Source organism: Aethalodelphis obliquidens, unplaced genomic scaffold (genome assembly GCF_003676395.1).
Source record: "Aethalodelphis obliquidens isolate GAN/ISIS:26980383/991018 unplaced genomic scaffold, ASM367639v1 scaffold3, whole genome shotgun sequence".
Lineage (NCBI taxonomy): Eukaryota > Metazoa > Chordata > Mammalia > Artiodactyla > Delphinidae > Aethalodelphis > Aethalodelphis obliquidens.
Window position 1 is genome coordinate 86,563,592 of NW_020837947.1, and position 13,362 is coordinate 86,576,953.

Here is a 13,362-nt window from a genome sequence, read left to right on the forward strand (position 1 = left end):
AATTGGGCAGAAGCAAGAGGATGAACTGCCATGGAAAGACCCAGAGGCTCCCAATCCCACTGGACACTCTAGAGCAGAGATGGTCCTGTACAGTTGTCTCACTTTGAGGAATGGGGGCTTGGCATTTATCTCCCTGCATTGAGCAATCATTGGGTATGAGCTGTCCCAAGAAAAGGGGAGAGACTTTGAGTGAAATGGCTCTTTCCAACTAAGGGAAATTCTCATAGCTGTCAGCCATCCATACTCCCAGGAGCCAGGGAAATGAGGGCTGCAGTCCCAGGTTGGACAGCATCCTCTAGAACATGTAGTTAATGATATAGTTATGATGCACTTTAAAATGTGTCATGAGGATGAATCTTATGTTAAGTATTCTTACCACAAAACACACACACACTCAAAAGAACACAAGGAAATTTGTGGGGAAGATGAGTATGTTTACTACCTTGATAATGGTGATGGTATCACAGGTGTACGCATATGTACAAACTCATCATTAAAGATGTGCAAATTTTTGTATGTATCAATCATACCTCCCTATAAAGATAGAGATATAGATGATAGAAAGATAGATAGATAGATAGATAGATAGATAGATAAATAGATAGATAGGTAGAAAGATAAATAGAAACCATATCTTACACCCTCAGATATATATATTTGTTTCTTATAAGTTCTGTAAGATACTGCTTCAGGAATCTGGTTAACTTTTATTCCTGGGATAAATTATAAGAGACAGATTAGTAGGATGAATTATAACACCTACTCTTGCATCTGGTCCAAAGGCCATAATTAATATAATTCATCCCCCTTTCCCCCATACACTTTGTATTCTCTTTACCATCAACTGGAATCTCTCTGGTCTTGCTCTAAACGTAGAGTCTATGTTATAATTCACCTACCAGAGCTTTCCATAAACTTTGTAAGATATCTTTTGTCATCACTAGTACCACTAACACCTCTCATACTACAGAGCCTGTTGAATCTCATGGTGCAACAGGCAAGTCTACTTGCACCTCAGCCTGAACATGTTGCCAAGTCTTCTACTCTGAGACTCATTTAAAGCCTCTAGCATCTATTTCCCTAGGTGAATGGGTAAGAGCAGTATTTTTGCCATTAAATCCGGAGGCCTACCAAGTGTCATACTTCCTTTTTAGTGGTGCAACGTATAAGATGCAACAGTTTATCTTCACTGCACAAGGTAAAGATGCAATAATCTGTCTTTAATTTGGATGGTATATGTGGGCATGCTCCAGATCACTGGATCTCTAGCAACCTCCCTTATGTAATAGGACCCCAGTCTTCATAGGCTTTATCTCTCACCACCCAGAGCACATCCATCTTCAACAGGCCTTCATCATATTTGCCATTTGTCATTCATTCATTTGTCATTCACTAAGATAATAATAATAAATAACATCATCAGATCAAAACAACAGTCTGCAGAAAGCCCAGACAGTCTACCCTCCTTTACATTATATTATTACAGAGAGTGGAAAAGATAGCTTAGCCCCGAGGCAAGACCTTAAATGTATACTGTTTTCTGTTCCAAATGAATATACACTGTTTCTGATCATCTTACCTGATAGGGATAGAAATTCTCCACATTCCTGGCCACATAGTGTGTTTCTGAGTCAGTGATAATCTGCTGGATGAAATGTACCCCATTTGGTAAACAGCAGCAGTCAAGCTATTACGTAGTTGAGCTTGAGTAGTCTTCCGCCGTCTCCAAGGTGATGCTTGTTTTTTGAAGGGACCAATCTGGTGAGGAGAGTGGAGAAATGATGGTGGACCCTCCTTTTGTCCTCAGAGCTGGTGCTATCTTTGCTTTTTCCCAGCAGTGTTATATTGCTTTTAATTTATGATACTGGCTGGAGAGTGGGAGTTTAAATGAGGAGACAGGTTCCAAGACTTCCAATTTGCATTCTCTATAGTTCTAATCCCCAAGCAAAGAAATGATGTGAGGGTTCTACCAACTAAAATGTAAGCCCAATTCAAGTATATATTCAGGGACTGGGGGAATGACAACTGGAACCAGGGGACCTGCTGTGAGCTACACCTGGACCAGGTGCGTTTATTACCTTGCTTCCATGTGCCCCCATTCTAATGTCAGAGCAATGAAGCTTCAGAAACCTAGAGGTCAATAACAAATTGAAATCAAGTTCAACATTCTCGAAATGTTTGGCACTCTTTCTCATAAATGTAGTTACAAAAGTCAACATCCATAGGTCTTGTTGGTGGAATCATTACTATATCTTGCTATCATGTTGTAGGGTATTTTTTTCCTGGGCACTTAGCCTCTCCTTCAATCAGTGAAGTTGGGGTCTGAAAACTGGGCAAGGGATTATCATTTTTAGCTGGAGGGCTGCCCTCAGACTCCTAATTATCCATTCTTGATTCATCCAATCTACTTTGCCCCAAGAGAAAATGTGTTCTATTGTCTCCATAGTTCTCTGAGGATCTTGGACACTGACAGCCTCTCTAACCTTGATGATAATTATAATTGTGCCCTACTTTCTCTGATGGTCATGAACCACCACCTGGTCATTTTAAATTTCCTATCATCCCTATTACTTATGGGATGCCAATTTTGGTAACATTATCTCCTATAATCAGACCTGGACTACAGGGAACAGCCAACACTAAGCTTCTCAGTGAAGCTGGAGCACCTCTGAAAACTATATATCTTACCACTTTGATAAGAAGGATGGTGTCTGGGTCCTCTGCAGAATATGGTCATTGTGTGACCTTATATAGCATCCATCGTTTAGCATGCTCATTTCTCTTAGCTTCTGATTTCTTTCTCCAGTGTTTGTCATGAGCATTCTTGTATATCATCTCCAGTTAATATGGACCATCAATTTCTACAAGCTTCCAAGATTGACTACAAAGTTCCAAGAAGGAAATAGGATCATAGGTATACATACTTTCCATGTAGCCCCTGTGAGACAGGTGGCCCTTGAGTGACATTTCTTGGAAGAGATTTCTCTGCCTCAACTTCCTTCTCCCTTTTTCTCTCTTCCTCATCTCTGTTTCTCCTATTTCTTTTTATAATCTCCTACTTCCATTAAAAATAGATAAATATGGGTGCTTTCTAGATTTTTTAAAAAGGAAATGTGCTAAATCTTACATTTTAATAAAATATTAATAGGTTCATAATAATTTCTATATGTCTAAATACTTGTTAACTTCCTTCTTAAGTAAGTTTATTTTCAAATATTTTTATCGTTGGCTAAGCAAAAATGTGCTGCTATTCATAATTAATTGAATTGTATGCATACAGTGTAGAACTAAGTGTGTATTATTGGTACTTAGTGTATTTGTGATGCATATTACTCCTTTTGGAGATTTTATATATATATGGTAACAAATATAGCATTTATTGTAATGCTAGTCCCAACAACAAACCAAAGATTTATTCATTTCCTACTTGCTTATAGTACAATTTCTAAATGTACAAAAGTGCTATGGATTTCTCTTGCTCAGTCAATTTCCTTCTGAGACTTAAAGTCTGGTGTTTATTAAATGTGGAGTTAAAATGTTTCTCCCTGTAAAACTTCTGACATACTGTGTACTTAGGAATTATTTTGCAAAATATTCATAAATTGGTTTAAGTTCCATAGCTCAGTACTTTAGTTCCTTAAAGTAACACGCTGCAGCTTGTTTTGTATTCTACTTGTCTGTCTCCTACTCAAATTGTACTTGAAAGAAAAAATACTTACATACATTAGAGTTTTTATTTATTCTTACACCGTATTTAAAAGATGTATATGTATTTTTCAAGTGTTATTTGAATACAATTTGAACAAGTTGCATGTGTATAGTTTATAAACATTATGAATGCATATACACATTCATACATATACTTAAGTACAATTTTAAGGAGTAAAAAAGGTGCAAATATAAATGTGCATGTGTAAATATAAAGTATGAATATGCAGGAAATTATATTTAAAAGCAGACTTACATTGACTTGTCCAAAGGATCTATTTTGGGAAAAAACAAGGGCCAGAAGTAATAATTAATTGCTCAGGAAAACTGACACAGCATCAATTTTCTGTGTTTATACACACACACATACCATCAAAGCAAAAAATGAAATGTAAAATACAAAAATTTAAAGATGTTAAATTTATATATTTTAAATATAAACTGAGTTTATGGTTAAAGATGAGTCATATAAGTGATTGTGTTACTCATGTTTATAGCTTAGCCATATTCCTGGATCGACAGGTAAACTCACAGAATGGTCTTGTAGTCAGCCTTTTTATACGTATTTTATTCAGAGTATTGTTAAAGTCATTTTCAAGATTAATTTCTTATGCTCATTGTAGCTTAAAAAATCTACTGCAGTCTGATCTTCTGTCTCAGTGGTAAGTGCTCCATCATTATGGTTTCCATATTATAATCACAATGGCAAAAATGTTCAACTGCTCTTGCTGTCTGGAAGGAACATGGTTGGCTTTGGTTTTCTAGTCTCAGATTTAAGGTATAAACTTGGGTTTTCTTCCAAATACAGCATGAATTTCATCAGAGTTACTTCAGGTTCTGAGTGAGTATACAAGAGGCCTGACCCACTGAAGCTCCTGCCTCTGTTTGTCTGGCTCTGCAGCTTATTGCTCTGAGATGAGGATGCTCTGAAGCTTGAACAAAGCCTTGTATTGCTTTTTAGGGCTTGCTCACCTGCCTAGAGAACATCTTGAATTCAACAACTGCAAAAATCACTATTGATCAGTTGTCTTCTTACAAAGAACAGGAGATGAAATCATATAGAATATAGGAAACAAAGATAATTGAAATAGAATTATACCAATGAAATATCCAAATAGTTCATTTGCATCAAAATGTACATTGCTTAAAAATATAGAAAATTCTTCCATTATAGATAGATAACTTACATATAGATTTTATTTACAATGGATAAAGAATAGTATACTTTGCAAATTATAAAGTATATACCTTTAAAATATATATACACACACATATATGTGTGTGTATGTGTGTATATATATATATATACACACACATATATATATATATATACAGTGAGGCTTGATAGACTGGATAGAAAAGATCTTTTCCTATTAATATTAAAATATAAATTCTTTCATTTAGAATATATACTCAATAATAAGTTCTTCACTCTCAAAAAATAAAAATAAAATTAAAAAAAAAGATTTCTTTTCTATGTATCAAGCACTTGTTAGGTAATCAAACTAGTAGGATTCTTTCCTGCTTATTCTTTCACATTCAGAGATTCCATAAAATATTGAATAATGTATCGTGTAATACTGAGTGGCTAATTTTACATTTTTAATAAATTAACTTCGTGTTTTAGTAAAAAAGGCCAGTGTAAACTTGATTGATGTTAAATTATTCCCAGTAATACTTATTAGAATGGCCCTTGAATTTTTATCCCAAGCCTTGATTTTTCCACAGAGTCCCATTATTGGAATTTCTTACTGCACACAAGACAGCATCTTAAATTATGCAGTTAATTTAAGTTACGGTGTATTAAGCATCAGTACCCTCTCCTCTCCCTCCTCATCACTCCATTCCCAATCTCACCTGATGGCACTATTTTCTCTTCAACACTGCATTTAAAATCCACAGAATCCTCCCCATTACCCACTCAGCTTCATCAGCTTATAATCAAGTGTTCTCAAGCCTTCATCAGAAATCTACTTCAAATCTGGTATACCTTATTAATGCCATTGTTTAGGTTCTTGTCATCTTTTATCAGCAATAAAACAATAGCTTCCTAAAAGATTTTCATGCTACCAACCTCTTCCTAATTTAGTCCATTTTCTACTCTGTAACAATCTGATTGTGTTACTATGGTACTGAAAAACAACAATAAAAGCTTGAATATCTTCTAGGGTAGGATGCAAAAAAAGTTTCAGCATTGCTGTTGCTGTTTTTTTCAACCTTGCCCTGCTGTAACGTTTTAGCCCAGCTCCCTCTATTCATTCCACCCATAACAATCTTCTCCTGTTACCAGCTCGGGTCCTTGCACTCTTTATCAATAGAAATTGATAAGAGGACAGGTGAGGCTTTACTGGGACTCTGCTGCAGCAAAAACAAGCAACAGGTGTCCTTCTCACTCCCTGAGGGAGACGAACCAGTCACTTAAATGGGGTAGGGGTGGGGGCGGATCTGTGGGTTGGGCTGAGGGGTGGCTTAGGTGGTGTGTCCACCCCTCAGTGCAAGGGCCATGCGCAGTACTTGCTTTTGCTCCAGACACCTCGGGAGTGGCAGTTGGTTTTTGGTCTTTTTGTATCTTCTTGTTCATAATTGCTCCCACTGCACATGAATGCAGTTATTTTTAGTTGCTTATAGTTTCTTTGTATTTTGTTGCTTGAGGAGACTTTTGTCCAGGTGCAAGCACTGCAGCAAAGGGTCCCAGGTCCCAGACTGTCTCACTCGTATGTTTTTACATCTCAACATTTTCATGTTGTTCTTCAAAGTAGACTTTATCCTGTTTTCTGACTTTAATGTTTATCAATAAAATAGTTTATTTGAAATAAATGTTACCAATCTGAATGAGCTAAATGCTTTCCCATTTTTTTCCAAGATAATTGCAGTGGTTAAGTCAACAGTAGTGACCATCTTAAGATTCATTATTAATATAGTTTTGTTGATGGTACCGCTGATGCTATAATTAAATGAATGAACAAACAGGAGAATGGATATAGCAAAAAAATAAAGATTGAATGACTTAGTTTGAGTAGCCCATATTTTTTATTTCTTCCTTTTTCTAGTAATAGTACTATTTTATTATTCACAGTCTTATCATTTCTTTTTCACCTGCTAGTTTTGTTTGGAATTTTATTTTGCATATAAGTAATGGCTGTAACAAACAATAAGTGAACTAGTTTTTATACGAAAAGATCCTTTTAAATTACATATATTTTTAGATTTGTATTTATAAGATTGTAGCCTTAAAACCTGGTATACCTGTGTAAAACATAGATAAATATTGCTGAACAATATTTAGTCACTGGATATCAATATTTATGGTAAGGTAAGCATACAGAATGGTAAGTATTCAGAAGCTGGAATCTACTAAAACTTTTTAAGCTAATTTATTTCTTTCATGAATACTCTTTTTTTCCTATTTCATTACAATGACACTACTTTATTTTCTATTATTAGCTTTGGTTCTTTAAATCAACATTTAAGAATTGAAATGCTGTTCTTACTTAGAAGGAATCCAATGTGTTTATGCCAGTGGATTTTTGGTTCTCTCTCTAGGAAAGACAGCAAATTATAATATATTAGTCTACCATTAAGTACACACTAAATTAGTTTTCAAATATTTACTACTGGAAATTGTATATTTGAAAAGTCATAGAGTATGTGTTTTTGTTTAGTTGGTTTTTTAATCCATAAAGACTCTGCCTCTAGCTGTGTGTTTGAAATATCCTGCCAGATCATACTGAATCCTTAAATTATTTCATGGTACACCTAGGAACCAGATTGAAGCTCTCACATAAAATATATTTTTCTATCCACCAAGGACTAGCTTCTCTGGTATGTTCAAAAGCAGATTCAAATATATAAATGTATAGTCTGATTTTTAATTACTAGTAATGACTTTGTTCCTTGGAACCTTATTTTCTACATCCACTGACCTACATAGCCTTTGGTCTCATCAATTCTGTTGATGCACCAAAGCCTCGATCCTCATAAGGACACCACATGAAATCTTGGCCACCTGTAATTTGAGACAATAAAACAAACCTTCAGTGCATATGCTAAATACTTAAGCATTGAAGGTTATACACGGGGAACTCTTTTAAAATAATTAAGTTGCAATTATGTACTCATGAAAGAATACAAGAAAAAGAAAAACAAATATCTGTGCAACACCCCCTTAAAAGTAATTTCAAGTAAAATAAATGCACTGAAGCTACTTTATTGAGATTTGGTTATGCCTAACTTTAATGTTATTTCACAAAATGTTGAATGATCTTATAATGGATTTGAAACCTGCAAAAAAAAAAAAAAAAAGAGGGAAACTGGGAGGAAGATGTCTGGCTTTCAGAGCTCAAGTTTGTTAACCATATGACCATATGACTTTGGATAAATCACTTGTATCCTTTGTACTTCAAGCCATCTCATTTGTATAGTGAGAGTAAGAATAGTTCTACTAATTTCAAAGTTTTATTGGAAGTATCACATTGTGTAATATATTTGACAGTGTGACAAATAGGATGTAATTTGAAAAATGAAAATTAGCACTAGAAATTGAAGCAATACTCATTTTTGAGATGCATATTTTATTTAGGCATAAATAGGGTAAAAAATGTTTTTTTTTAAATTCTGTGACAGCACCTCGTAACCACTTTGGGTAACTGGGCAATGTTGATGTCAGGATCTATATACACTTTTTATTCATTATCTCATTTAATCTTTACAAAAATTTGCTGAGATTATCAAATTCATTAAGCTCGTCTATATGATTCTAACTAAAGACCTTATATTAATTAATATTTATAATATTTTCAACATATATTATATACTCATATATATATGAGAGCATGGAGATTCAGACAATTCTTACACATCAAGGAATCAGAGCTTAATAGTGGAGGAAAGCCATGCAAATGTTCATAATACAAGGTAATATATGTGTTGAATTCTTAAAGGGTGTGGCAAACACATTTTAGAGCAAGTGAAGGCAGGTGCAGGATTAGCAAGTAAGTGATAGTATTGCCTTTTCTGGAAAATTTTCAGTTTTACTAAGTGACATAGGAGATAATCAAAGATGAACAGAAGAGCAGCTGAGACACTTTTGTAAGTGAAAGAGTACCCTGTAAATAATTATATTAAACAATAGGCCTAAGCCAGGACTGTCTAGGGAAATGAGGATGGATAGTCACCAAAATAATGTCATTATTTTTTTAGAAAGAATAATGAAAGTATCAATTATTTTTACTCATTCTTATGGGAAATAACATATTCAAAATATATATTTCTTTTTCAAAGGTATTTCAAAGGTATGAATTGTTTCAGTTGTAAAGTTTGCCTTATGCAAACATACCTTACAAAGAAATATTCAATTTGCATGGTAGCAGTCTCTTTCTGCACATTACCAAATTAAAAAAAAATAATAGCTATAGATTCCACTGTTTTTTCTTTTTTTTTAGACTGGATTTAATCTTATTGAACTAGTAGACGTATTATTAATCAATTATGACTCCAATCATCTTACCCCTTATTAATTTTAGTATTCATTTCAATGGCAACTATATCTATCTAGAATTCAAGCTCATGAACAGGTGCAAGCCAGTCATTCAGCTCTCTCCTCTCACTGTACTGGTATCTTCTGTATTTATTAATATGGAATGGTCTAAACATGAGGTTCTTTCTTTCCCTTACTCTTTCTTTCTTTCTTTCTTTCTTTCTTTCTTTCTTTCTTTCTTTCTTTCTTTCTTTCTTTCTTTCTTTCTTTCCTTCTTTCTTTCTTTCTTTCTTTCTTTCCTTCCTCCCTCCTTTCTTTCCTACCTTCCTTTCTTCCTTCCTTCCTCCTCCTCTCTCTCCCCTCCTCTCCTCCCCTCTTTCTTTTAAGCAAGATATTGCTTATCATGAACAAATTAGATCTTTCAGCAATGTAATACTTTTTTAAAGTTATTTTAACTATCTAAACTATCAGCAACGGAAATTTTTTTCTCTAAAAACAGTTCTTCTAGTATCTCCTGTGCCTTGTCCCATGATGTGCTACTTGCCGATGGTACATTTACTCACAATTTGGGGCTCTACCTGCCCACAGACTGACACCTGCTCTCTCGCTGAACCTGCCCTCAGTGTAAAATTGATGTCCATTCAGTCAGTAGATCGACAATACTCACATTGTGTCTGCAGGTTTCATTATTATCTGTTCATTTACCTTATTTGAATAATACTTCATGTGGAAAACACTTTTTCCTACACTGTTAGAATCCTCCTGCTCTTAGGAGCAGAACTAGCCTGGCTTGATGGAAAATGTTTGGCTAAAGTGCTTTTTGAAATCAAAATTTCCAAGAGAAATTTGAGAGAGACTGAGCTAGAGTCTGTGATATATAGACAAACATCTAAATTCTTTACTTTTTTGTTTGCTTTCTCTTCAATTTTCCTACATTATTCAAATATTAATAGAAAAGATGTTTTTTAAAGCTTACAAAAACTGAAACAAAAACAGCTGCTTAACATAAAGTATCACCTTGTGATAAATACTCTGGTGATTTGAAGAATCACACGTTGTTAAAGCAATTGAATTAAATATCATCTTAGGTTTATAAACAGTGATCCCATCTGTGAAAATTATTTTACATAAAAGAAATACTTGAGGAAATGTTCTCAATTGTTATTTCAGCTCAACAGTTGCTAAAATTGCAATTGGCAGCCTTGTTGTTCTCAGATACGTCTCAGTGGCCTATGTTAGAAATTTACCAAATGCTTCTTAAATCTCTATCAGCCAATAAAGTCAGTTTGGCTGTAACATACATTAAGTTGTCTCAGGAAATTAGGCAAACAATATTTTAAAATATGTGTAATTTATTAATCTTGTTATAAATGAGAAAATGCCACACATTCGTTCAATGTAGTCATTACATTGAAAATGTGAAGAATGAATTTGAAATAGTATGGTTCATATTTCTTAAATATTCATTTCAGCTGTGACTGTACATCTGGATGGACTGGACAGAATTGTAGTGAAGAAATAAATGAATGTGACTCTGACCCATGCATGAATGGAGGTCTTTGTCATGAATCTTCCATCCCTGGGCAATTTGTGTGCCTGTGCCCACCCTTTTATACTGGAAAATTTTGCCATCAACACTATAACCCCTGCGATCCACTCAGTGATCCTTGCCAAAACAATTCAACATGCTTGACTTTGGTAGATGGAAATCATTATTGCATTTGCAGAGAAGGTAAGGGCTTATATTTGTTTTAATGTTTGATCTCATTGTTTGTTTTGTCCGTATAGGCTGGTAGCTTCTTAAGAATGGGTGAGAGAAAGATCTATATATGGGGGAATATCTGACTCCAAACTCAGATATATAAACATACTAGGGAAATAATATGAAAAGTTAACCTGAATAGCATGGGGGGAAAGGAGAGACTTTATAACTTTGGTTCTTTTTAAAACTAAGTTCTTTCAGAAATCCTCTCTTATTCTTTGTTAACAGTCTTTCTTTCCTAAATAATTTTCTCCATGTAGTGTTCCTAACAACAGCAGTAGTTAGAAATGGGCATAGGTTCAATCTACAGTAATCAAATGCTTCACTATATCTTTTCCCATGGAGCATCACTTCTTTCTGCTTAGATTGCTAAACTAGTATCATGTGACTCTGGTGGCTACTTTGTACAATAAGAGATCCCATGTAAGAGGCAGAGAATGGGCAGATCAAAGGACATCATTGGAGCCCCTGGACCCTGTCACACTTGAAGCCAGGCTGCTTCTGGCTTCTTGGGTCGTATCAAACAATAACTTAATTTATTATCATTAAAGATGATTGATTGAGATCTCTTCAGTTGTAACTGGAAGAGGTCTGGTTAATTTGCAGGAGCTCTGAGTAAATGTTTGCTGCTCCTGTGTTGTGGGCTATGCAAAAGCTATTACCATCTTCAGCGGGAATGCTTCTGCCATAAAATTAGCCCATGGTCGATTTTTGGCAAAACTGGAATGTGTCATAAACATATTATATATATTAAAAAAACAGCTATTTATTTTCTAATAATTACTTATGTGTTTATATCTCTTTCCTTGTTACTGGCTTTACTAGAATAGGAGTCCTTTAAAGATAAGGACAATGCTTATTTAATCTTCTGTCCAAAAAAGGCCAATTTAGACTGTATTCGTTCATTCGTTGTCTTAGTCAAAGTAATTTCCCCTTTGTTTCTACAAATCCTCGAAGATTTCCTGAGGATATAAGGTAATCTTCTATAATGATACGTAGAGGCAAGTCCGTGAACCTGTGTAAATGGCAGAAACTTCTGGGCCTTCTGAGGGATTAGAACTAGAATCTGGAAATCCATTAGTAATTATTTTTGTAAAATTGACATGGGCTCTATAAAGCATATAACACAGTTGTATAAAGCATAAGAGTAAATGTTTCCAGGAATGAGGCAGAAACATACAGCTAAAACAAAACGTGAGAGGAGCGCCAACATCATGAAAACCACAGTAATTATGAAGTAGATAATAGAATACTATTCTTTTTAACAAAGATTGAAAGTGAAATTTTTGAAAAAATAGTCAATAGCAGGGGAAGAGCTAATTTACTCCACAGAATTATTCCATGATGCTTTACCTATGCTACTAATATATTCTAAGAATATAAGTAATAGACAAATGTTTCTTGAGGAGCAGCAGTATATTTCCTCAATATGAATAAAACCGCCTCCATTTTCACCAGAGATAATTTTCTACAAGATAGGCATGTTTTTTCAAATAATATTTTAATAATTCCTTTTCAATTCATAAATGAATTTAATAAATGTATATAATCTTGTATGATTAATTTCCTGTTGTGGGATTAGGGGAAAGTAAGTTTGGAGATATCATAAAAGCTTCTTGTCTCCTAGCAAACAATAATAAGATTGCTGAACTCCAGAACACTCACAAAAATAGCTTAGGGACAATTTACACTGCGCCATAGTATGTGAGCAAAATCACTTTTTTTCTTGGAACGTCATCATTCTACAAAAGGCTTCAGAGATTATGACTCTTCAAAGCAGTGCTTTGGGTAGAGTGGCATGTGGGCACAGTGAATCTTCTGTTTATTCATTTTTAATTATTATTCAGCACAAAGTATTGCTGGAGTGCACATCATTTCTAAAATATTTTGTTTTATATATATAAACATATAAGTTTTATATATAAACATATATATATGTTTATATATAAATATATTTATAACATAACTACTGTAAAAAGTTTTATATATATAAACATATATAAATATATATTTATATATTATAAATATATAAATATATCATATTATTATACATAATACATAATAGTATATAATATAATAATGTAATTATAATAATTTTACATATATTATTAATTTATATATCATTATATATCATTTTGATATATAATTTATATATCATTATATTTATATATCAAATATAATTATTAATTATAATTTATATATCAATATATGTCATTTATGTCTTATATATAGAATATATTAGTATTTAATATATATTATATATAACATATAATAAAATGATACGTTATATATGTTAATATATAATATATTAATATATATTAATATATATTATATATATGTATATATATACATATATATGTATATATATATATCCCATCATATGTATATATATGTATATATATACATATATATGTAT

General features: G+C 33.4%; 1 protein-coding gene across 1 annotated transcript in view; it reads left to right on the forward strand.

The window, feature by feature from the left end:
• EYS (EGF-like photoreceptor maintenance factor) overlaps nt 1-13,362 on the forward strand; it is a 1,677,823-nt gene that overhangs the window by 474,489 nt on the left and 1,189,972 nt on the right. Inside the window, exon 14 of the mRNA XM_027093793.1 lies at nt 10,657-10,916. Coding sequence (XP_026949594.1) covers nt 10,657-10,916 — 260 coding nt within the window. The remainder of the gene's footprint in view (nt 1-10,656; nt 10,917-13,362) is intronic.